This window comes from Dendrobates tinctorius, unplaced genomic scaffold, assembly GCF_039654945.1.
Source record: "Dendrobates tinctorius isolate UK_male_01 unplaced genomic scaffold, ASM3965494v1 ptg000011l, whole genome shotgun sequence".
Lineage (NCBI taxonomy): Eukaryota > Metazoa > Chordata > Amphibia > Anura > Dendrobatidae > Dendrobates > Dendrobates tinctorius.
In genome coordinates this window covers 56,168,713-56,196,146 of record NW_027361679.1, presented here as the reverse complement: position 1 = coordinate 56,196,146, position 27,434 = coordinate 56,168,713, and the positions used below count along the sequence as shown (strand labels likewise).

The 27,434-nt window shown below is 42.2% G+C and overlaps 1 protein-coding gene across 3 annotated transcripts in view; it reads left to right on the top strand.

Moving 5' to 3' along the window:
• The window catches only part of EPHA5 (EPH receptor A5), a 671,051-nt gene extending 650,694 nt beyond the window's left edge, over positions 1 to 20,357 (top strand). For all 3 annotated transcript variants that reach the window (XM_073542503.1, XM_073542522.1, XM_073542495.1), the window contains one exon: positions 5,689 to 20,357. In XM_073542503.1, coding sequence (XP_073398604.1) covers positions 5,689 to 5,794 — 106 coding nt within the window. In that variant the 3' untranslated portion in view covers positions 5,795 to 20,357. The remainder of the gene's footprint in view (positions 1 to 5,688) is intronic.
• Positions 20,358 to 27,434: the final 7,077 nt, after the last annotated feature.

The window sequence follows — 27,434 nt, the reverse complement described above, 5'->3', positions numbered from 1 at the left end:
AACCACCGCCTCATTATCGACATTGCAACAAGGTGGAACTCCACCCTGCACATGGTGGAGCGGCTGTGCGAGCAGAGGCAGGCCATAATGCATTTGTGGGAGGATACACGGCCAGGCACTTTGAGAGCAGACATGGAGTTGACAGGTGTGCAGTGGTCGAAGCGAAAGACCTCTGTAAAGTCCTTCAGTGTTTTGAGGAATGCACATGGCTGGTAAGCGCAGACGACGCCATCCTAAGCATGAGCATCCCACTTATGCGTCTGCTCATGCAAACTTTGACGCACCTTAAGGAGCAGGCTTCTGCAGCCAATGTTGAGGAGGAGGGAATCCTTGATGACATTCAGCCATTGTCTGCTCAGGGACCTCTCCTGGACGAGGTGGAGGAAGAAGAGGAGGATGATGATGGGGATGATTACTTAGGGGAGGAGGATGCATCTCGTGGGGCAAGTGAAAATGTTGGCGTGGCAAGGTCTGGTACAGGGTTTGTGCGTGACTGGAGGGATGTGGATTTGCCAGAAAGTGCTCCTCCACCCAGCACTCGCAGTGCATCATTGACACCGGGAACATTGGCCCACATGTCAGATTATGCCTTGCAGATCCTAAAAAGGGACCCCCGCATTGCCAAAATGATGAACGATGACGACTACTGGTTGGCCAGCATCCTGGATCCACGCTATAAAGGCAAATTCCAAAACATCATGCCACAGGAGAACCTTGACCTAATATTGGCTAATAAACAAGCAACTCTGGTAAATCGGTTGCTTGAGGCATTCCCAGCACACAGCAGCGGTGATGGTTCTCACACGAGCCGTACGGGCCTGGGGCAGCTTGGCAGAGGTGTTCATGGTGCACACAGCAGAAGTGGCGTTGGAGACAGGGGTTTCATGACAATGTTGTGGACTGATTTTTCATGGACCGCTCACACAACTGGTAATACTGCATCGATGGAAAGTGACAGGAGACAGCAGTTGTCAACTATGGTTACAAACTACTTTTCCTCCCATATCGATGTTCTCCCACACAGGTCATTCCCCTTTGACTCTTGGGCCGCTAAACTGGACACCTGGCCTGAATTGGCACAATATGCCTTACAGGAGCTCGCTTGCCCAGCTGCAAGTGTGCTATCGGAAAGAGTCTTCAGTGCAGCTGGATCAATCCTGACAGAAAAAAGGACCCGTCTGTCAACCCAAAATGTGGATGATCTAACCTTCATTAAAATGAACCATGCATGGGTTTCCAAGGATTTTGTCCCACCTTCCCCTGATGACACATAGGGTGACAGAAAAATGGCTTGCTTTGGTCCACCTCTTCCTGGGACTTGACCTATTTCACCTTTTGCATCAGCTGAATGTCCAACATCAACATATGCCACTTTCTAAAACTCCCTAACTGTGCTGCCTTCCCCCCTTGGCCTGGGTCACCACCTAGCGCACAACACCGTGCGAGTGCCGTTGCCCTGGACAGGTGGGTAGGCCGACACATGGGCGCGGGCACTGGCACAGGGTCCCTCATAGTGCAATCAAGTGTCTCTGACGGTGGTGGTGCACACCCGCCGTCAGACACACCGCCGTAGTATGAGTGGCCCAGTGCCAGTACCGACGCCCACGAGTGGGCCCCCCTTGCTTGGGCAGGGCCCCAGCATTTGCAATCTTTACCTCTCCCTGCTCCTCCGCTGTGTAGTCTGGGCCGTCAAATCCATACGGTGCCTGACACCGTCTGAGCCTGCCTCCTGATGTATAGACATATATTTTGAATGTGTACGCTATCCATACATGTTATCCGGGGATACGGTACCCTTTCTCACCTTTGTGCAATCACGTGCAAGCCATACTGGGCCTAACACCGTCTGAGCCTGCCTCCTGATGTATAGACATATATTTTGAATGTGTACGCTATCCATACATGTTATCCGGGGATACGGTACCCTTTCTCACCTTTGTGCAATCACGTGCAAGCCATACTGGGCCTAACACCGTCTGAGCCTGCCTCCTGATGTATAGACATATATTTTGAATGTGTACGCTATCCATACATGTTATCCGGGGATACGGTACCCTTTCTCACCTTTGTGCAATCACGTGCAAGCCATACTGGGCCTAACACCGTCTGAGCCTGCCTCCTGATGTATAGACATATATTTTGAATGTGTACGCTATCCATACATGTTATCCGGGGATACGGTACCCTTTCTCACCTTTGTGCAATCACGTGCAAGCCATACTGGGCCTAACACCGTCTGAGCCTGCCTCCTGATGTATAGACATATATTTTGAATGTGTACGCTATCCATACATGTTATCCGGGGATACGGTACCCTTTCTCACCTTTGTGCAATCACGTGCAAGCCATACTGGGCCTAACACTGTCTGAGCCTGCCTCCTGATGTATAGACATATATTTTGAATGTGTACGCTATCCATACATGTTATCCGGGGATACGGTACCCTTTCTCACCTTTGTGCAATCACGTGCAAGCCATACTGGGCCTAACACCGTCTGAGCCTGACTCCTGATGTATAGACATATATTTTGAATGTGTACGCTATCCATACATGTTATCCAGGGATATGGTACCCTTTTTCACCTTTGTGCAATCACGTGCAATCCATACTGGGCCTAACACCGTCTGAGCCTGCCTCCTGATGTATAGACATATATTTTGAATGTGTACGCTATCCATATAAGTTATACGGGGATACGGTACCCTTTCTCACCTTTGTGCAATCACGTGCAATCCATACTGGGCGTGAGAACGGCTGGCGAGCTGTTGAGCAAGCTACAGCACCTGTGGTTTGCACACGTAAGTTTTTCATTTTTTCAGGAATGACGGTTAGGCCTAATTCCGGAACTGCGGTTGACCTGCACTTACTGGGAAATCATCGTTCGTGGGTAATAATTGTAATCAGTGATCCCCATCACTAACGTTGTTCAGCGGGTTATCTGCACCTGTAAGCGACAAATGCTGACCTTTTCAGTGTAGCGCACATGCAGCCACGGACATGTAAGGGCATGACACACAAGTTATTGGCCAATCTCATGTGCCAGAGCCTCACGTGTCCCTCTAGTAAGCCGGACTCGGACCGCGGGGCATGACGGAGTCTCGTTCGTTAACGGAATTAAGCTTGCAATGTGTGCATCTGTTCTGTAGCTGGCATGGTTGAGGTTTCCCAGGTGGAGTCGAATTTAACCATAGGCTCCACTCCTGGTGGTGCCCTTCTGGACATTCCTTTAAGGTTCAGCTTTGCAACCATACTGCCCATGTAAAACAAACACTTTACCGTCATGAACGCTGTTTGGAGGGTCATGACTCGTGGGAATAACGCCGCCCAATCAGTTAACCTGCTAGAGAGATCCTTCGTTGCTCCCAAGCATGACATCACACTCCCTAGGAGGAAGGTAATGCCACTGTGGCGACCGTACTCCTGGGGGCGACACAAGTGCACTGATGCCCAGCCACTGCTCGATGAATCTGCTGGTACATTGACCCAGACCACTACATTCCCCTCGCACGCTACACGGCCTGAATCTGACCCTGATGAAACTCAAGTTACCCTTCCCATATACAGTTCCATCTTACACGGTGACAAAGAGGAAGCTGCAGATGAAAGTGCAGGTTCGGCCCACCCGCCATCAGACAACACCATCGTACTATCAGGGGCCCTTTGCCGGTGCCGTCGCCAACGAGTGGGCCCCCCCTGCTTGCTCAGGATCACAGCACTTGCAAGGTTGAAATACTGTGCAGTGAGATGGAAGATGGGGACGACGAGGAGTCCAGACTAGTACAGGGATTCCCTAGCGAGGAGACTTATTTGATTGTCTTCAATGTTGGGACAGCAATTTTTGGGGAGCACTATACTCTGGAGAATGATAGATGGGGCCCACCATACACTGGAACATTCCAAAGGTGGACATCAGACACTGGAGCAGCATTTACAGGGCCCATTATACATTAGAAATGGGGCCCATTATGTTTGGAGCATTATTTGGGCCCATAAGACAGTGGAGCTTCATCCATGGGGACCAACATATACTGTAGCATTATGTGGAGCTCATCATATACTGTTTCAAACATTATATGGGACCAATGATTCTGTATGGAGAAATAGATGGGCCTCGTCATGAGATGTAAAAAGTGAAGCATTTTTCATTGTACTATACCGCTATTTCTCTGCCGTATCGGAGCATGATGAGTTGTGGTATGTGTTAAAGGGGCGCTCTTTCGCCCAGGGCACATGAAAACCTGGAGCCAGCCCTACCCCCCCACAACTTTAGCCAAATAACCCCCATTTTTCAGTGCGTAACTTGTATTATGAAGTTAATTAAGGTTGACAAGCTTAAGTAAGAAGAATTGATGCTTTTGGCATTCAAATGGGCACTGTAGGTGTGTTTCCTGTCCTCCTCTCACTGCCGACTTTTATTCCCCATTGACTTACATTGGGTTTCGTGTTTCGGGACGACCCCGACTTTTCCCTATAATCGGCCGATCTTGCTCGACCCGACTTTTGAAAAAGTTGGGTTTCACGAAACGAAACTCGACCCTAAAAAACCAAAAGTCGCTCAACTCTACCAAATATGTGTGTATATTGGGGCAAATGGGGGTGATTTGAACCTTTGTGTTTTTTTATTTAATATTTTTTAAAACTTTTCATTTTTACTTTTTAATGGCTTCAGTAGTCCTCCTAGGAGACTTGAAACTGTGATCATCTGATTGTCTGTGCTACATATAGCAGTGCTTGAGCATTGCGATGTGTAGCAAAAATCACCATCTCCTATGAATGCTGTCCATGAGCCAGCGTTCATAGGAGATTCACAGTGACAGGCACGGCTGTCAAGATAACTGCAATCACGTGACAGGGTAACTGATGGGTGTAAGTTGTGATGCGCTTCTGGCCGGTGTGTAAGCGATTAACATTGGCATTTAACAGGTTAACAGCCATGTGTGGATTTCGAATCCACCCCTTGCTGTTGGAGGCACATGACAACTGATTGGATCAGCTGTCTCTTGTGGGGAAAGATGCGGGTTCAGCATCGGAGCCCGCATCCAAGGCAAGGATACGACCTTGAATGTACTTAAATGTTCAAGGTCGTGAAGGGGTTAAACAAAGTCATGAATGAGAGGGTAGGCAACAATTTAAATATAGCACCCTTGAATTTCATTACAACAACTCTTTACTCATAAAGAAGTTTGGGGACCGATTCATTTTAAATTAAATTAATTCAGAAGTTTTTCAAATAGCCCCATTTATAGTTTCACAGCTTTTACGATTGAAGGAAGATATGAGTTCATCAAGTTCAACCTAAAGCATAATACATTGATCCAGAGCAAAGCAAACTGTCCATGGACCAGATAATTATTGTCCTATATTAGGGGAAAATGCTCCACAACCCAACAAAGGGCAATCAAACTAGATCCCCCGATCAGCATACGATCACAGAATTTAGTGCCCATAACCTGTAATATTTATTTTTACATACTTACCGGTCTATAGTTTTCAGGCTCAATTTTCCCCACTTTTTTAATATTGTACCATATTTAATCCTAATATATATATATATATATATATATTAAATGTATGCATTGTATGTAAATTTTATTACAAAATTATCTTGTGTATATTGAGTTCCCGGTGAAGAATTATCAGTATTTTCCTAGGTAGTAAATGCCCTTTTGTGTATTTTCCTCTTCAGAGATCTGAGAAGGTTCGGAGTGACTTTGGCTGGTCATCAGAAGAAGATAATGAATAGCATCCAAGAAATGAGAGCCCAGTTATTGAACGGAATGGTGCCGTTGTAAATGTGCCATTCCACAACCAAGCAAGTCTGCACTTTTTAACCTGCCCAGAGATTTATAGACACAGAGAAACCTGAAATGAAAAATAAAAAGGGAAGTATACTGCTATAGAAAACTGAAAACGACACAATGAACATACAACAGATAACTCAAAAATCAGTATTTGACTCAAACTTTCATTTATTTTTTCTGTTTGTGTCATCGTCCGTCATGAGTAATTGCAACATGCATGGGACCTTAAGCTGGATGTAGAGGTGTAAAGTAAAGTTAGCCTGTTCTTTGGCTTTTGTAACAAAGGACTTTCCGTGATGCTTTGTACAGGAATTGTATATAGCATCCTGATAGTGCTTTTATTGTAGCAGCACGCAAAATACTTCCAAGGACTTACTTGAATGGATCATTTAAAACAACGTTTTTGTAGCCCTGTATGGCCTAGGAAAAGAAAAGCAGTTTACTGATGTTTACTAAGTCTCAATTGTCTACAAAGGTGTATTGAAGAGCAATATGTCTAGATTTTCTTGATAGTTATCTTTTTTTTTTCTTTTTTTGTAAATTGGAAAAAATGCTGTTACACAGCATTAAGGTATGAAAGCGTGTGTACAAACAAACAAATTGCTTGATCAATTGCAAAAACAATATATTTATTTTTTTTGTGTTCTAAGTTTTAGTTTGCTCTCCGATAAGGTTAATGCATTAAAAAATGAATATGTATATATTGTACAGTTTGCTACACTCCCAGGTACATTTATTGTGCTGCCACTTACATCTGTATGTTGTTGTACTTTTTTCCTATGACGGTCGTGATGATTTTAAAAATTTTAAACAAATGGATTAAAAAGATATTAAAATATCTTCTCTGCAATCATCAGCTAAATATTGTCCTGTCTAAGGCCGTCGTGCTGTATAAATAAAAAAAACTATGATAGCAACAGGGTAATTGTATAAAGAAAAAAAATTAAACGACACTCAAGGTTTTATATTAAAATATCTTCAAAAAGTAAAACATTTCTTATTGTATTGCTAGACCTCATGTAGCAAAAGTCTTCTCTGAAACAAATTAAGTTTTCCACAACAAGTAACCAATCAAAATTCTGGATTGTTTCAGAAAAAAGCGAAACTCGAAGTGGTTGTGGGCAACATCGATATTCCCCCCCCCTCTGTTTTGATATGTGAGGCCTAAAGAATTTGCAATTTTGTAATCAAAATTACAAGATTAAATACTTACTGTTTATATCATATATTACAAATCTAATTAATGAGTAATGCGTCATTTAGTAGTTGGTGGCAGGATGATAGCCATCACATGTGACTGGATTATTGAAGAGCAGTTGGCCTAACCTTTAAATAGAATGTATATGTCTTGCTATTTAAATCACATTTTTATGCTACATGAGTTATTTTTACATTTTTTGTATTTTTTTATATCCTCATCTATCTGTGGCTATACTAGACTTATACTTCCTATTCTTTCATGAAAATCATATGAACATTAACAGCAATAGAATGACTCAAACATTATATCATTCTATTAAAGCTAATGTAAAGGTCATTGTGAAGGGGAGCAAGAGGAGCTTTAAAGAGGTTGTCCGATCCACTTTGTGTGACTGCAGATTTATGATTCCCCCAGTCCAGGCACTGGGCGCTGTGAAGATTCACTATTTTCTGAGAGTTCTGCATACTCCTGGCCAGTGGGCTTGACCTTACTATCCATACACTTGCATGGAGCAAGGCTGCGCACTCTAGTTGGCCACGCCCAATAGACAGCCGCATCAATATGGAAGTGTATGGAGCGATGCCATGCTGACCCGACTGGCCGGGAGTTTGCAGAATGCATCCACACCCTCTGTTCTTAGCTCAGAAACTGGCAAAATCCCCCAGCGCATACACTGAGTGACTGCAGACTTATTAATTTTTACCCGAGAACCCCTTTAACATCACGGATTGAGAATGATGAATTCTGTATTTTTGACTGTGTATAGAGGTGTATTGTCAAAATGCCAGTGATGATTATGAGACTTCTGAAAAGTCATCTGTAAAGAACTGGAAATAATAGTATAAAATTGACCCAGTGGATAGAGTTAAAATTGCAAGATTTCTCTTTTTATTTAATACAGATTGTGATATGAAAAAAAACCAGATAATTATTAAATCAAGTTTTTTGCGTTAAATGTATTTCTTAACAATAGGCCATTTTCTGATGATACATTCACTTTAAGTATCTCTACAGATTTGATGTCAGTCTTCATTCAGCCATGTGATGTACGATGGTATCCATTGTAAAAGCCCCTTGTGTTCTTTTCTGCTGACATTTTTGATTGTAAATTAGCACTTTCACCATTGAACTTCAGAAATATTATTTTTGCATTAATACCATTTATTCATGCATAATGACTAGAACAAAGTAACATGTGGTCCCTTAGCAACCAATAAATGGTTAAATGGCCTGGCAACAAAAGCGGGAATTTGATTGTCTTTGGGGGAATCTTAATGAAATTACTTTCTTTGAATTACCCAACAAAGTTTCTCTTAATGGCTAGAACAACATTTACTATAGTATATAACATTTTCTGTTGTCATCTTAATAGACTTGACTATTTCGAAAACCTCAATAGACTTTAATAGATAATGACCTCACATTTTCTGGATCAGTGGAATCTTCATTGGTTGGAAATATCTAGTTGATATTCCGTACATGACTTTTTGAAAAAAATAATCCTCAGTGTATTTTTAGAGCGTCTTCCTTAATACTAGAGTTAAAAAAAACATTGACTGATACTGGCAGTTAATAGATTTTTCTTTATCTAATCATGCCGGTATAGTAAAGCACAAATTAAAATGTACCTTATATTATCTTCCATGTTTGTATCCTACAGACAATAAAAATTCAGTAGAAGTTAGAATATAATATATGAATGAAAGAAGCACAATATTCTATTTTTCATCCAAGATGTTTTACCTAGAGAATAATGTGTTTGTGTTTGTATAATGGCCCAAATGAAACAGAAGACTTCTTTCCTAGGAGGTGTGGAACCCAAAAAAAAAAGTGACAGCCTTCCAGGGTTTAGGTCAGCTTAAGTCATCAACAATGCTGAAGGCAATGGAGCTATCTAGTAAGCATTTTCTGGGTGTGCCTCTGAAAATAAAAATGATTAGGCATATAAATACTGTGGTACTGTATGATACCATCATATAATCGTAGGTACCCTTCTACTCAGGGGCTACAGAACAATGAAATTTAGGGACTTTCAGGTGACCTCTTCCATGATTATAGACATTCTTGCCCTGATTCATCAAATCTTTTACACAAGAATTCTGGTGTAAATTTTTGAAAAGTTGCAAAATTTTGCATTTTTACATTCCTGACATAGGAGATGAAAGTTGCTCCTGATAATATTCAATGTAGAGTAGAGGAGGTATAGGCGGAGCTCCTCCCTACTCCTCCTTACTCCCATGTACATAGAATCTATCTTAGCAATGCAAAAATCTGTTTTCACTGAATACAAATTTTCCCTTGAACTGAAAATTTTGAGAATGAATGATCCTGGTGGAAAAAGAAGCAGATTTCTCTGATAAGATATTGTGATGGTCACGTGTGACTGGACACACCGCCTCCAGCGGGGCGAATTTCTCTGACACATGTGACCCTGGAAACACGGCCTCCAGTAGGGCGAATTTAAATAATATAACGTGCAGCCGTATACACCGTCTCCAGCAGGTGAATTTCAGAATTTCATGTATAACTGAATACACCGCCTCCAGGAGGGTGAATTTAAATAATAAGGGAAACACCAGGGAAACCGATACAATGGAGGGCCCTGCGATAGGGAACGTGGATGTGGAGACCTCCTGCACTCCCCTGAGTCAGTGTCTTTACACTCCTAACAGTCCCTAAGCAGGTTCCGCACCTGGCGCCGAGCAGGATATCTAAAAACCCTAGCTCGCCCTGCACCTAGCCCTTTCTAGTGAAATGGACAGTGCAGAAACTAATCCCACCACTGCACTGAAACACACAAAAGGAAAGGTACAAACAGGGATATCACCACTTAGCTCTGCTCTGTTGCTCTTGCTCCCAGCAACAGAGTCCAGCAACAGAATGCAGCTATCCTCCTGAATAGCTGCTCCTTCACCAAGCTTTGTCAGAGATGCAAGGAACTCCTCTCTAGGGCTCCTTCCACACCAGGGCTCCGATTGAGCTGCCAGGAACTCTCTCTAGCTCCTTCCTCCACCAAGGATGGTTGAAATGACCAATATCACGAACAGTGAGTGAGAGAACAAGACACTCCTATATAGTTAAGCCAGAGCAATCACACCTGTTAGTGATAATCATGTGCACTAAACTAAAGTAACCAGAGTGCAATGACCCTAACGACCACCGGGGACAAAACTAGAACTGAAACCACACAGTGCAATGACCCTAATGGCCACCGGGGCAAAAACTAACTTTAAGCACACAGCTTAAGGAAAAAAAAAGGTTACTAGTGCTTTTATCTGTCATAATCCAGCTTGGATCATGACAGATATATTACAAAGTTTATTGTTATCATGTGTACTTAATGATTTATTAAATAAAAAGTAAAATGATAATTACTCTTTAAAAGTAGAGTTTTGATTCTAGATTTATTTCATATATGACTAGTATTGTGAATCTATCGCCAGACTTTACTCTCTATGTGCAGTAGATGGCAGCTACATTACATAGCTGGCATCTTTGTCTAACAGCAGTTGACAAAATTGAGTTCCAATTGCTGCAGTTAATCATTTAAATGCCAGTGGAGTTAATATGGAATGCACCAGCTCCCATCGGCCCCTCTCACAATGCAGTTGCTGGGTTATCATGGCAGCCAGAGGCCTGCTAACGACCCCCATCAATGTCATCTCAGTCACATGCTGAGCTTAATAATTGTCTCCGTACACTGGGATAATTTGGTATTTCAATAATACAATGCAGTAAAAAAAAGTAAAATAATTAAACATTTTTAAACAAAGAGAAATTTCAAAAATCTAAAATATTGAGTCACCTCCTTCCTCTTTTTTTCAACTAAAAATAAAAAATTAAAAAAAGCATATTTGGTATTGTCGCGTCTGTAAAAGTCTAGTCTATCTAGAAGTAAAAGTAACAAAGCCATTCTGTAAAATTGTGACAAGAAAAAAAGTATTGAACATACATTTCAGTAGGCCAACATTTCGGATTTTAAAATCATTTTTCAAGCTGGTATTATAAAGTATTCTAATTTACTGAGATGATGACTTTTGGGTTTTCATTGGTTGTAAGCCATAATCATCAACATTAACAGAAATAAACACTTGAAATAGATCACTCTGTGTGTAATGACTCTATACAATATACGAGTTTCACTTTTTGTATTGAAGAACTGACATAAATTAACTTTTTGATGATATTTAAATTTTACGAGAAGCACTTGTATCTAAAAAACACATTTGATATTGCTGCATCCACCCAAAAGTTTGGTCTGTTGAAGTATAAAACTATTAATGAAACTCATATGGTAAACACAGCAATGTAAAAAAAATGCCAGTGTTTCCTTTTTCTTGATCAATGCTTCTCTTCAAAAAATATTCAGTAAAATGTATCTAGACATGACAAATACCCAAAAGTGATATCAATAAAAACATGTGCCTGCCCTACAAACAAAACAAGTCTGATGGAAAAATGAAAAAACGTATGAGTGTCAGAAAATGGCAACAAAAATGTTTTTTTTTACAAATTACACACTTGTCACTAAAATATTAAAAAAGAATTGGACTAGTTTGGTATTAACATAACTTTATTGATCTGGAAAATCATGATGCCAAGTCATTGTTACCACACAATGAACTCCATAAAAACAAAACCCAAAAAAAAGAATGTCAGAAAGGTGTCTTTTTTTGCAATTTCACCGCACTTGGAATTTATTTTACATTTTCCAGTACATTATATAGCAAAATGAATGGAGCTATTGAAAACTGCAACTCATCCAGCACAAAAAAAGCCCTTGTATTGCTATGTGGATGAAAAGTAAAAACTTATGGCTCTTAGAAAAAGGGGAAAAAAAACTGAAAACACAAAAATGAAATTTGTTGGATGGGGTTAAGCTCAGTGGACCCAATGATGGTAAATGTATACAAGAGACCGCTTGCTAGATTTTTGCATTATTTTTTAACATGCTAGAAAGTATAGATAGAAAATGTACTTCTCTAATTTTTCCTGCTCCTAATCTACAAATTAGAAACCATCATCTCTGCAAAATATAATTATACATTGATATAATTGATCATTGGGATTTTTTTTAATTTAAATGATATAAAAAGTGTTTAGTACTTTGTATTAATTAGAAAATGCAACAATTTATTATCCCTTAATTAGAGATGCGCAAACCCAAGCTGTAAAGTTCAGGATTCATACCAGACACCTAGTGTCCGATGCTGAACTTCAAGCACAAACTTGTACTGGAAGTCCATTTTATAGTTTGAGTGAGAGAGAAAAAAAAGAGTTTTTCTTCCAGCTCCAAAGTTCGGGTCCACATTGATATTTCTGTTGTTTGTGTTTAAGTTCTTGTACCCGGTCGGAACTTTGGACTAAAGTTCGGTCAAACCCAAACTTCTGCGGTCCGCTATTCCATACCCCAAATCGATTTACCTTATAGTAACCCACTAAACTGGAAATAAACAAAGACACTGTACATAAGTATTGAGATATTCTATTACAATGGCAGTGTTCCTTAAGATATTACATTGGTTCATAAATGTCCTTCATAGACAATGTACAATGACATGCTTATGAAATATTCCCATAATCCCAACTGCCGATTTATACAGACTTTATTTGAAGACATAAATAATTTCATGAGTACTAGCTTTCATTACCTATGATATCTGTTTTTATTCAAAAACCCTCATCTCATATTTATTTTTTTATAGATTTCTATTCTCAGCCAATCATGCCTCATGTTCATGTTGCAGTAGAATGAACAGTAAAAATAGCAAACTTAAGGATAATGTTGCAGTATTTCAGTTCTAGTAAACTGATCTTAGATAGCTATAGTGGATATCAGTGACGTCACATGAAACTCATTGGACCCAATGCAAAATCTTCAACATGGCCGACCAAAATCACAATTCTTTGTCTTACTATTTGAGCCACAGCAATTTGGGGGTCCTTCTAGGATGCAGCACCATGGTGTGACTGCAACTTTTGCAATCGCTGTGTCTACTCTATGGGTAGATATCTAAGGCCACATTGAGGATTTGGTGAGTAGTTTTTTACCGCAGTATTTCTGCACCAAAATCAGAAGTGGAGCAATCAGAGGCTTACAAATGCTGAGGTAAAAATCTCACCAATTACTTAATGTGTGCATGTGGCCTAATGGTCTTCGTGGCCTAATGGTCTTCAAATTCTGTTTAGCAGAACCAAGGGGATCAGGGTGTTGGACACATACTGTAACACATAGCTTCTTTAAAACACAGATATAGGCTATTTCCATTATTCCCATGATAGTGATAATTGCTTGATGACTTTGACAGTGACTTAGTCAACAGCCACAAAACATCCACAACATTTATCATTTCTATTGGAGCGTATTTTCTGAATGTTACAGTTCTCATCTCACTTCCATTACTGTTATTCTTAGGTGACGTTCCTACTTTGAATATTTGGTGAGTTTTTGATGTTGCAGATTTTCTGTAGCATTTCAATATCTATTAGCTAAATTAGGTTTCTTGTGTTTTTTATCCTGTTTCTTTTATACTATAGTTTTCATCTCTTTTTTGGTATATTATGTGTTAAATAAAGCTGCTTTGTTTTTTATGCTTCCTGATATTTGAGTTTGCCAAAACTTTATTGATTCAGTCATGTGTGGAGTACACGCAAATGTGTTTTTTATCTGTGGATTTTTCGCATGTTTTGCACTTTTATGGGGCGTATTCTCAAGGCAGCTTGACATGTTGATTTGAAAAATGCCCTGAAGGTGAGTTTATGGAGGATAAAAAATGTCCAGTTGGAACTAGATTTATGCATATCCCATCCACTTTGCTGGGCCTATAAGAAGGTGCATTTTATTAACAGTGAAAATACGCATGGTCAAAACCCCTCCAAAAACACATTGTGGGAACTTAACTTTCATAGTACATGACGAAACTACTTAATAAGTATCATAGGTAATATCGTTTAGAAATGCTTGGCATGTCTAAAATCTTTTTATCCATTTACATCATTTTACGGATGCGCTATACATCAATGTACTGTAGGTGAAATCCTGCTGTCATGTGCTGGAGAATAAACAGGTTATTATTGATTGCTATTGGGTCGCCCTCCCAGGGCTGTGGGTTACTCGGTACCGGGTCCGATGAGCTTCAAAAAGAGATGCCACGGCAGCTGTGACCCGGCCCGTGGCCCTGGACGCCCATTGTAAAAGGGGGTTGTTTCAGTGTGCTTGTGGTGATGAAAGTTTATAAGTGATTCGTGACGCCACCTGTGGTGTTCAGCAAAGAAGATGTAAGCCAACGCTGCAGACAGATCCTCTGGGACAGATGGTGTGGTGCAACAGTGATGGTATAGCCCTCCACAGGCAGGGCTGTATTCCAAGGGCATAGTAAATGGAGTGACACATAGATGGTGCAGTGTCAGGTGCCAGGGATGTAGCAGTGTTGGGCAGGTTGGCGCAGGAATAAGTGGAGGACACCAGGGCATGTAGTTCCAAAGCTTTACTCACAGTCTGTTGTACAAACAGGTGCCTGCCTCCGTGCCGTGTCCTCCGGGTCAGGGACTTAGTCAACCTCCAGGCCAGATGGAATACTCCTTTCCAACACTCCGCCAACATGTACCTTTCTGAACGTCTCCTCTTATAGCGCCTTTAGTTGAAGTACTCCTAGTACTGGGTTACACTGGAGTTCATCCTGTCCAATGTTCTTATGAACTCTACTTTTGTACGGCAGACAGCTGTAGCCTGCTTCGGGGACTCCTTGCTAATAAGTCCCGGCTCAATATTATGTTGCTGTTGTGCCCCCAAGTTTTGTATGGGAATAAAGTGGTCACTACTTCTATTCCTCCGGTGTCTGCTGCAGGACCATTAGTATCCGTACAACCTCGGGGACCGGGCCACGGCCTTGCGCTTAGAACTTCTAGGAAGGGTTCTCTTCTAACCCACGTCCTCTGTTCTCTTTTACTCCTCACGTTCCGCACTGATCTTCCTCTCTATGGAGAGTCAGGCTTCCAGTCTATGTTGCTCTCTCTCTTCCTTTCCCGTGCCAGCAGACCCAGGTCACTGGGATCTGCTGCAGCACTTCCATCCATCTATCCCTCTCTCCAGAGATCTTCTTCTCTCCAACTCTCTAACCAACTGACTCAACTCAGCTCATTCTTGTCCTAAACTCTTCCCGCTCTTTGTAATGTAATCTAACTCCACCCACCTCCCAGCACGTTTCGTGTTCCAAGCAGGGAGCCACCAATGGGTGCTTTGCTATACTCCAAGCAGGGAGCCGCCGAAGGTGCTTTGCTACACTACTTTGTTGTGTGGGGTGCAGGTGTTGGAGCATGGTCAGGAGTCTCCACCTTACCTGGATGGTGGTATACCACACCTCAAGAGGAGGTGCAATACCTCTGTGGTGACTGAGCCTCAGGGGCACTACATACCCCCCCGTTAAACACAACACGTCCGCGGGCTGGAAGGGAAACAAAGTTGACAATACAGGAACATACAAAATTTTTATATTGCATAATAAACATGTCTTATACTAAACTTCCCAATGTGGGAGGCACTGTTTCTTGAACGTTGCAAACAATTTAACTGTCTATCTATATGTAAAGTTATGCTACATATTTTAAAGTGCTATGGAAGCAAATTCACTATCAGAACACATTTTCTAGTGACACATTTCTTTTCTGTTATCTGTTACACTTTCCACTTTCTTAATGAGTGACAACCGTCAACACCTGGTTCGTCACCTGCATACTTTTACTCAATTTTTCACATCTTTATTCATGTATTATAAAACATTCTCTATATCTCTTTCTCAATTGGACCCTATAAAATCTGTCATTAATACTGTTACTACACATTATCACTTTCTAGTTTCCTATTCAAAAATACTAAGCATTATTCATAAGAGCAAAGAATAGACATTGGTCCGGCCATCATGTCTGGAAATGTCCTTATAACGAGGTAGTCCTTGTTCAAGGAAAGGTTCCTATGTAAAACCAAGAGAAAGCACCTAAAGAGGTGCAAACTATTTACAATGACAGTTCCGGATCACTCAGCGTCCATGACCTCCACAGTTCAAGTATGCAAAACGCTGCCAATAAAACTGGGCAACAACGGGATCAACAAATAAACATCATAATCAAAAATAAAAAAATATTAGAAAAACAACTGAAGAAACAGGCACAATGGTGCAAATACCCTCCTGGACAAACAAAGTTAGTTTACTGTAAGTTACTAGTGATGGTCCCATCCTGGGGTTCTGGAAGCTGATTGCTTTGGCTGCTTCCAGGGGACATGCTCTGGGTGCTCTCATCTGGCATTGCTGCTGCCTGAGGTACAGCAGGGGTGGTGATATCAACGGTGGCTGATGATGCCTCTGCCACTGGGAGTGCAGTAAAAGTAGCAGCTGATACTAATGGATACTGTTCCTCCCGTGCGGGTGGTACTGCTGCTCTGGGGCGGGACCTGACATCTTGGGACGCCGCAGCCTGTTGGCATTGGTAGGCAGCCACACGGGGGCTTTGTGGCCAAAGGATTTCGATATCCCTAAGCAGCCTGGATTCCTCCCAGCCCCGGAGATGTCGAATCGTGCGCGCCTGCTCCAGCCGGACCCTTCTCAGCAGGGACCTCTTCCACCTCCCCATTTCCAACAGTCTGCTGCCCCTGGATGGCTCATCCAACATCCCCATTTCAAGTTCCAGCAGGCCAGCCTCCGACAATGTAAATTCAGGGGGTAACCCGTTAGGAGGGCCCGGATCTATACCTGGTGCCTCCCCTCGGCGTTGTCTTGGGTCCGGTACAGGTGCGATGGGGTTCTCGGTGGCAGCGGCGATGGTCATGGCGGCCTGGGCAAATACCAGAGACGGCGATGGGACAACTGGTGGCTCCCGGTCTGCGGGGGTCTCCGGTGGGCTCTGCGCAGCCGCGTCAGGTCCAGGTGGGAGCTCCTCTTCTTCCGCCTTGGCTCCCTTGGCAACATGGAGAGGCAGGGAGATGCCCACAGATGCTGCCGGGGTCATTGCAGCCATCTCAGGTGCTACCGGGTCTTCCTGGGGGAGGTCCGGTGCAGCGGTGACAGGTACCGGTGTTGCAGGTACCGCAGGTGCAGGCCCCTCCTGGGCGCGCTGCAGATTCAATGTCCATAGCGCTTCCTGCCTCAGTTGCAGGCGGCATGTCAGCTGAGTTATCTTGTCCTCCAGCTGTTGGCAGTTCATCCCGGAGACGGGGTGGGAGCCTTCAGCCATGGAGCCGGGGAGATCCAACTCAACCTCCGTGCGCTCCACAGGCCTCCTCCCTTCTTCTTCCAAGATGGCGTTCTGGCGTTCTTCCTCCTTCCTGTGCTCTTTTCCCGCCACCGGCTTCCACTTTTCCTTCTGGGGGCGGCGTCTTCTTCCTACTCCTCCATACCAAGACAGTATAAGAACCCCTTGGGGGGTGGGCCATGTTGCTGTCACATAGAAGTTCAGACAGAGGAGGCCCAGGACAGTCCGCGCTCTTTCCTTAGGACCACCCATATTATCACGCCCTTCTTCACCGCACCGGCGGCCATTTTTAACATTCATTTCACAGTCTATTAAATTGGGTCTTCTGCACATTTTCAAAAGATTTGAGTCATAGGCACACAGAACCCGATGGCATCGGGTCTCGTCATCCTGTCCGTGACGCCAAATAATGGGTCGCCCTCCCAGGGCTGTGGGGTACTTGGTACCAGCCCGATGAGCTTCAATAGGAGATGTCACTGCAGCTGTGACCCGGCTCGTGGCCCTGGGCGCCCACTGTAAAATGGGGTTGTTTCAGTGTGCTTGTGGTGATGAAAGTTTATAAGTGATTCGTGACGCCACCTGTGGTGTTCGGCAATGAAGATGTAAGTCGACGCTGCAGACAGACACTCTGGGACAGATGGTGTGGTGCAGCAGTGATGGTATAGCCCTCCACAGGCAGGGCTGTAGTCCAAGGGCATAGTAAATGGAGTGACACATAGATGGTGCAGTGTCAGGTGCCAGGGATGTAGCAGTGTTGGGCAGGTTGGCGCAGGAATAAGTGGAGGACACCAGGGCATGTAGTTCCAAAGCTCACAGTCTGTTGTACAAATAGGTGCCTGCCTCCGTGCCGTGTCCTCCAGGTCAGGGACTCAGTCAACCTCCAGGCCAGATGGAATACTCCTTTCCAACACTCCGCCAACATGTACCTTTCTGAACGTCTCCTCTTATAGCGCCTTTAGTTGAAGTACTCCTAGTACTGGGTTACACTGGAGTTCATCCTGTCCAATGTTCTTATGAACTCTACTTGTATGGCAGACAGCTGTAGCCTGCTTCGGGGACTCCTTGCTACTAAGTCCCGGCTCACTATTATGTTGCTGTTGTGCCCCCAAGTCTTGTGTGGGAATAAAGTGGTCAGTACTTCTATTCCTCCGGTGTCTGCTGCAGGACCATTAGTATCCGTACAACCTTGGGGACCGGGCCACGGCCTTGCGCTTAGAACTTCTAGGAAGGGTTCTCTTCTAACCCACGTCCTCTGTTCTCTTTTACTCCTCACGTTCCGCACTGATCTTCCTCTCTATGGAGATTCTCTTTTACTCCTCACGTTCCGCACTGATCTTCCTCTCTATGGAGAGTCAGGCTTCCAGTCTACGTCGCTCTCTCTCTCTTCCTTTCCTGTGCCAGCAGACCCAGGTCACTGAGATCTGCTGCAGCACTTCCATCCATCTATCCCTCTCTCCAGGGATCTTCTCTCCAACTCTCTAACCAACTGACTCAACTCAACTCACTCTTGGCCTAAACTCTTCCCGCTCTTTGTAATGTAATCTAACTCCACCCACCTCCCAGCACGTTTCGTGTTCCAAGCAGGGAGCCACCAATGGGTGCTTTGCTATACTCCAAGCAGGGTGCCGCCGAAGGTGCTTTGCTACACTACTTTGTTGTGTGGGGTGCAGGTGTTGGAGCATGGTCAGGAGTCTCCACCTTAGCTGGATGGTGGTATACCACACCTCAGGAGGAGGTGCAGTACCTCTGTAGTGACTGAGCCTCAGGGGCGCCACACTATCTAGGTACTGTGCTCTGTTGTCTCATTGACATGTAAAAATGAAAGGTTTAAATCACAAGCATACCAGACCGTTTTACATTATGACATTGATTTTAATCATTATATATGTTATTATGAAGTCCATTCACTTCATACTACAATTATAGGGTGAGATGAAGTTTACTTACTCTGTTCTACATTGTGTATGGTATAAAAATGTTTATTGGCTCCATTCTGTTATGCCTATGCTATTTTGGGTTTTATTCAGTCTGTACTACGATATACAGTATATGGCATTATGAGATCCCTTTGCTGTACACTACTGTGTACAGTACAGTGCAATGATTTTGTTATGATATGATTTATTCACTCCATGCTACAATGTGTATGGTATTATCAAATCACCAACAGGTATATGGAAGTTCCAAAAATCTCTTCTACTGCTTTAGGTAGTTCTTAAAATGAAGTGTCACCGTCTTCAGTTGTCCAGCTTCAAATGAATGTACGGTATATTCCCATAGAGTTTTAAAGCATTCGTCCCTAATGCTGTCATGCCACTATCCATTGGTTCTGTACTTAGCACCCATAAGGTTTGATATAACCCTGGTGAATTGATTTACAAATATGCATGTCTATTTATATAGGATTTATATTTCAGTTCATGACTAGACATGAGTGAACCCGAACTTAAAAGTTTGTGGTTGGTATCGGTTAGTGTTTGGTGCTAAACACCGAACATGAACTTCGTCAGAATTCCATTGCAATTTTCAGAGTTCTGGGGGGAGGAGTGCGAGGGAGAGAGAGAGAATTTTCCAACTCAAAAGTTCGAGTCCCCAATGTTTTCAATAGGGTTTGGGTTCTGGTTCAAGTTCGGGTGGAGAAATAGAATCCGAACTTCCACGGGTCCGCTCATCCCTATTCATGAACTGCAGTAAAATCTTCATATGGTTAGGAGGCAAATTCTAATTAAAACCTTTACTGGTCAGTATAATAAAATGCATTGATCATCATTGATGGGAAGTACAAATGTATGATTGCCAAGCTGGGCACCATGATCATTTGTATGTTGCACATGCATAACCACTATTAAACTATTTGGGAGTATAGCAGAGTCATTTCCTCATTTGCATTTGTGAACATGGCTGTGTTGCCTTTAATAGGATGCCCCTGGATAAAGTGTTGACTGTCATCATCCAGCATATGTAGACTAGATTAGCATTGCAGTGATTATCCCTTCCAATTTTTCCTCTGCTGATGCTATATGTTCATTTTGGTTGTGTACATTTTTTTTGTAGTGTATGATACGAAATTTTATATTTTTACAAAAAATAAAAACTTTCAATAACAGACTTTGTTGTTTGTGTTTTTATTAACACGAGAATGTATAGTATTATACTTTATACATTATCCAATGTGTCCGAGTAGCTTTAGGGCTATAGTAATCACTAGAGATGAGTGATCAACCCGAGCAATTCCTAATACTCGAATGCTCGTTATAAGTAAGGAGTATAATGGAAGTCAATGGGAAATCCAAGCTTTTTTCCGGCAGACCCTAAAAAGAGGTCTGGGGGTCAGTGAAAATATTTCAAATGGATGGGAAAATTTCTGAATGGAAGGAGAACAGCAAGGAGAAGACCCCTGGAAGCATCTCTGACTTGCTGCTAAGAACAAAGGTGTCACACTTTTACTCCACTTTAACCCCTTCCCGACATGCACCGTACATATATTGCTTTGCGGGAGTTGCGTTCTCGCAAACAGCTTTGTATGTATGGTGCCGTGATTGCGCGACATCACGCTGAGCACAGCGGCGATCGGGTGCGAGTGTCAGCTCTGTGTGAGAGCCGACACCATGCTGCAATGCCCACGATCGGTGCTAGCACCAATTGTGGGCATTTAACCCCTCTCATGTGGCTGTCAGTATTGCCAGCAGCATAGAGGAACATTGCACAGAGAATGGGCTCCCTGCGTGCTTCCATCAGGACAACGCGATGCAATTACCTAGTCCTAATGGTCTGCATGCAGACCCCCGGTCACAAAGTGGCTGCGGGGTCCTGGAGGGATGGTGGATTCACAGTGCCTGCAGAAAGTATGACCTAACATGCCTCCTTCTCTGCCTGTCAGATGCTCAAGTGATTCTCTGCAGTGCTGATGCTATACAGTAATGTCCCATCCTGGGACAATGTAAAAAAGTAAAAAAAAAAAATATTAAAAAGTGTAAAAATATTTTGGAAAAAATCCTCAAATATAGAGCAAAAAAAGAAACAAATATTTTTCCAAAAAACACATTTATTTATGTAAATAAAAATGTAAACAATTAAAGTACACATTTTTGTTATCGCTGTGTCCGTAGCGACCCACTTTATAAAACTGTCAAACCTCTTCAGTGAACACCGTAAAAAATAAAAATAAAAAACGAGGCAAAAAACAATGCTTTAGTATCATAACATCGAACAAAAAGTGCAATAAATGCAATCAAAAAGATAAATATAAATAAACATGGTATCGATGAAAACATCCTGTCGTCCTGCAAAACACAAGCTGCCATACAGCTTTATCAGCAGAGAAATAAAAAAGTTATAGCTCTCAGAATAAAGCAATGCAAAAAAATATTTTTTCTATAAAATAGTTTTTGTTGTGTAAAAGCGCCAAAAGATTAAAAAAAAAAAAATAGGTATCACTGTAATTATTCTGAGCCTCTGACCCGAAGAATAAAACTGTCTTATAAATTTTACCACTCATGTAACAGTATAACCCCCTCTAAAAAAAATATTCCTGAATTGCTGTTTTTGTTTAATCTGCTACTCAAAAATCGGAATAGAAAGTGATGAAAAAATGTCATGTGCCCAAAAATGGTACCGAATAAAAACACCTACTCGTCCTGCAGAAAATAAGTCTTCACGTGACTCTGTGGGACAAAATATGGAAAAAATTATAGCTCTCAAAATATGGTGATGCAGAAACTATTTTCTGAAATAAAAAGTGTCTGTTTAGAGTGTGAGAGCGGCCAAACATAAAAACCTGATATAAATCTTGTATTGCTGTAATCACACTGACTCAAAGAATAAAGTCGCCTTTTTATGTTTTTTCTTTGTATTTTTTTCATTCTGTGCAAGCTGGGGTGTGGCCTCCCTCTCCTGAGCTGGAAATTGCATTTAAAGGCTTCCCCTGACTGGTGTCCACTGGTTGGGACCCGGTCCGTGTCTGCCCTTATTCACACAGACGTCAACTTTGACACATGATAAGGTTATTAATACTAGACAGTGTAGGACCGCCCCGACCGCAGAGTCACCTTGTCGATGGTGGGATGGCTTTTATGCTATGTTTGATCAAATACAGTATTACTAAGAACTCTATGATTTAAATGCACTTTTGCTTTTTACTTATTTAACTATAGCAGGGTTTTTTTCATTTTGTCATTTTTAGATTTTGTATGCTTTTTGGCCATGTGAACATGCATTTATATGCTGCATGTGTACTAACTCAAACCAAGCTCAATTTTTATTTTTTTTCTTTGTATTTGTGCATTCTGTGCAAGCTGGGGTGTGGCCTCCCTCTCCTGAGCTGGAAATTGCATTTAAAGGCTTCCCCTGACTGGTGTCGTAGTGGTTGGGACCCGTGTCTGCCCTTATTCACACAGACATCAACTTTGACACATGATAAGGTTATTAATACTAGACAGTGTAGGACCGCCCCGACCACAGAGTCACCTTGTCGATGGTGGGACGGCTTTTATGCTATGTTTGATCAAATACAGTATTACTAAGAGCTCTGCATGATTTAAATGCACTTTTGCTTTTTACTTATTTAATTATAGCAGGGTTTTTTTTATCATTTTGTGTTTTGTAGGTTTTTGTATGCTTTTTGGCCATGTGAACATGCATTTATATGCTGCATGTGTACTAACTCAAACCAAGCTCAATTTTTATGTTTTTTTATATATATGTCAGTGCCAAATACAATTTGTACTGTGTGAGTGGGCAGAGGGAATGCCGGCGACTGGGGGCAGATGTTTATAGCCTGGGAAGAGGGTAATACCCATGGAGCTTCCCAGGCTATTAATATCAGCACACAACTGTATACTTAGCCTTTACTGGCTATTAAAATGGAGGAGCCCCAAAAAAAGATGTGGGGTCCCCTATAATTAATAACCAGCAAAGCCTATACATACAGCTGCAGGTTGATATTAATAGCCTAAGAATGGGCCATGGATACTGCCCCCAGGCTAAAAACATCAGCTCTCAGCCACCCCAGAAAAGTTGCATCTGTAAAATGCGCCAATTCTGGCATTTAGCCTCACTCTTCCCACTTGCCCTGTAGCGGTGGCAAGTGGGGTAATAGTTGGGGGGTTGAAATCACCATCAGGTGACATCAAGCCCTAAGGTTAGCAATGGAGAGCCGTCAATAAGATGCCCCCATTACTAACCCCATAGTCCCATTGTATGAAAACACAGACACCCAGAAAAAAGTCCTTTATTTTAAAGAATTACACAGACTCCTTTAATATTCTTAATTAAACCATACTTACGACCTCACCTAAATCCTGCGAAGCCATCGTTCTCCTGTAATAAAAGTAAAATAAATAAAACAGTATATCCCCCAGACATGGATTACAGCATGGGACAGAACAATGGACAGGTATGGTATATTGTTGGTTTTTTACATATCCGGTAATTTGCACACACATTCTACTAATTGTATTTGTCACTGACATCTATATATCTACCTATTGTATTTGTATTTACTCTATGTAAGCCATCTCTATCTCTCTATGCAATATAAATATACTGTAGATATATGTGTGTGTGTCACTGAAATATATACACTCACTGGCCACTTTATTAGGTACACCTGTCCAACTGTGTTAAGATTTAATTTCTAATCTGCCAATCACATGGCGGCAACTCAGTGCATTTAGGCATGTAGACATGGTCAAGACAATCTCCTGCAGTTCAAACCGAGCATCAGTATGGGGAAGAAAGGTGATTTGAGTGCCTTTGAACGTGGCATGATTGTTGGTGCCAGAAGGGCTGGTCTGAGTATTTCAGAAACTGCTGATCTACTGGGATTTTCACGCACAACCATCTCTAGGGTTTACAGAGAATGGTCCGAAAAAGAAAAAAAATCCAGTGAGCGGCAGTTCTGTGGCCGGAAATGCCTTGTTGATGCCAGAGGTCAGAGGAGAATGGGCAGACTGGTTCGAGCTGATAGAAAGGCAACAGTGACTCAAATTGCCACCCGTTACAACCAAGGTAGGCAGAAGAGCATCTCTGAACGCACAGTGCGTCGAACTTTGAGGCAGATGGGCTACAGCAGCAGAAGACCACACCGGGTACCACTCCTCTCAGCTAAGAACAGGAAACTGAGGCTACAATTTGCACAAGCTCATCGAAATTGGACAGTAGAAGATTGGAAAAACGTTGCCTGGTCTGATGAGTCTCGATTTCTGCTGCGACATTCGGATGGTAGGGTCAGAATTTGGCGTAAACAACATGAAAGCATGGATCCATCCTGCCTTGTATCAACGGTTCAGGCTGGTGGTGGTGGTGTCATGGTGTGGGGAATTTTTTCTTGGCACTCTTTGGGCCCCTTGGTACCAATTGAGCATCGTTGCAACGCCACAGCCTACCTGAGTATTGTTGCTGACCATGTCCATCCCTTTATGACCACAATGTACCCAACATCTGATGGCTACTTTCAGCAGGATAATGCGCCATGTCATAAAGCTCGAATCATCTCAGATTGGTTTCTTGAACATGACAATGAGTTCACTGTACTCAAATGGCCTCCTCAGTCACCAGATCTCAATCCAATAGAGCATCTTTGGGATGTGGTGGAACGGGAGATTCGCATCAGGGATGTGCAGCCGACAAATCTGCGCCAACTGTGTGATGCCATCATGTCAATATGGTCCAAAATCTCTGAGGAATGCTTCCAGCACCTTGTTGAATCTCTGCCATGAAGAATTGAGGCAGTTCTGAAGGCAAAAGGGGGTCCAACCCGTTACTAGCATGGTGTACCTAATAAAGTGGCCAGTGAGTGTGTATATATATATATATATATATATATACTGTATCTATACAGTATATATATATATATGTATATATATATATATAGATACATCTATTCTATGTATATATATCTATTCTATTCTAACCTTTCACTCTGTGATTATACTGTATCCGACAGATCATTGCCAACGTTTAATCTATTCATATAGCTATGTATCTATCTACCTATCATATATACAGTTGTAGCCAAAAGTATTGACACCCCTGCAATTCTGTCAGATAATACTCAGTTTCTTCCTGAAAATGATTGCAAACACAAATTCTTTGGTATTATCTTCATTTAATTTGTCTTAAATGAAAAAACACAAAAGAGAATGAAGCAAAAAGCAAAACATTGATCATTTCACACAAAACTCCAAAAATGGGCCAGACAAAAGTATTAGCACCCTCAGCCTAATACTTGGTTGCACAACCTTTAGCCAAAATAACTGCGACCAACCGCTTCCGGTAACCATCAATGAGTTTCTTACAATGCTCTGCTGGAATTTTAGACCATTCTTCTTTGGCAAACTGCTCCAGGTCCCTGATATTTGAAGGGTGCCTTCTCCAAACCGCCATTTTTAGATCTCTCCACAGGTGTTCTATGGGATTCAGGTCTGGACTCATTGCTGGCCACCTTAGAAGTCTCCAGTGCTTTCTCTCAAACCATTTTCTAGTGCTTTTTGAAGCGTGTTTTGGGTCATTGTCCTGCTGGAAGACCCATGACCTCTGAGGGAGACCCAGCTTTCTCACACTGGGCCCTACATTATGCTGCAAAATTTGTTGGTAGTCTTCAGACTTCATAATGCCATGCACACGGTCAAGCAGTCCAGTGTCAGAGGCAGCAAAGCAACCCCAAAACATCAGGGAACCTCCGCCATGTTTGACTGTAGGGACGTGTTCTTTTCTTTGAATGCCTCTTTTTTTCTCCTGTAACTCTATGTTGATGCCTTTGCCCCAAAAGCTCTACTTTTGTCTCATCTGACCAGAGAACATTCTTCCAAAACATTTTAGGCTTTTTCAGTTAAGTTTTGGCATACTCCAGTCTGGTTTTTTTAGGTCTCGGGGTAAGAAGTGGGGTCTTCCTGGGTCTCCTACCATACAGTCCCTTTTCATTCAGACGCCGACGGATTGTACGGGTTGACACTGTTGTACCTTCGGACTGCAGGGCAGCTTGAACTTGTTTGGATGTTAGTCGAGGTTCTTTATCCAACATCCGCACAATCTTGCGTTGAAATCTCTTGTCAATTTTTCTTTTCCGTCCACATCTAGGGAGGTTAGCCACAGTGCCATGAGCTTTAAACTTCTTGATGACACTGCACACAGTAGACACAGGAACATTCAGGTCTTTGGAGATGGTCTTGTAGCCTTGAGATTGCTCATGCTTCCTCACAATTTGGTTTCTCAAGTCCTCAGACAGTTCTTTGGTCTTCTTTCTTTTCTCCATGCTCAGTGTGGTACACACAAGGACACAGGACAGAGGTTGAGTCAACTTTAATCCATGTCAACTGGCTGCAAGTGTGATTTAGTTATTGCCAACACCTGTTAGGTGCCACAGGTAAGTTACAGGTGCTGTTAATTACACAAATTAGAGAAGCATCACATGATTTTTCGAACAGTACCAATACTTTTGTCCACCCTCTTTTTTATGTTTGGTGTGGAATTATATCCAATTTGGCTTTAGGACAATTCTTTTTGTGTTTTTTCATTTAAGACAAATTAAATGAAGATAATAATACCAGACAATTTGTGTTTGCAATCATTTTCAGGAAGAAACTGAGTATTATCTGACAGAATTGCAGGGGTGTCAATACTTTTTGCCACAACTGTATATATATATATTTATATATATGTGTGTGTTTTGAAGAATATTGAAGAATATTTTATTTGAAAACGATGTGTAAATGATTGAGAATTGATGTATGTAAAAGCCCATGTTAAAATTGCATTGCAATCAGTTAGCAATCGCACTGCATTCTGATGTAAATTGGATGCTAGGTGTGAAAAATCATATTGTACTCACATAAAAAACACATGACTCTCATATGACACTTGCATTACACTCGTTTGACTCACCTGCATCAAAATCACATCGATTTCAAAATCAATAGTGTGTCTCCAGCCTAAGGCTGGGGTCACACTTGCAACTGCAGTGTGAGAAACTCGCGCTAGTCTCTCACATCAATACCCGGCACTGCCGTCAGCATTCGAGACCAGAGCATTTAGCTGCATAGAAATACATGCAGCCGCATACTCTGGTCCCGAGTGGCAGCAGCAGTGCCTGGTATTGATGCGAGAGTCTAGCGCGACTTTCTCGCACTGCACTCGCAAGTAAGAGTGAGAAATCACTGGTCAACTTTTAACCCTCATAACTTCCTA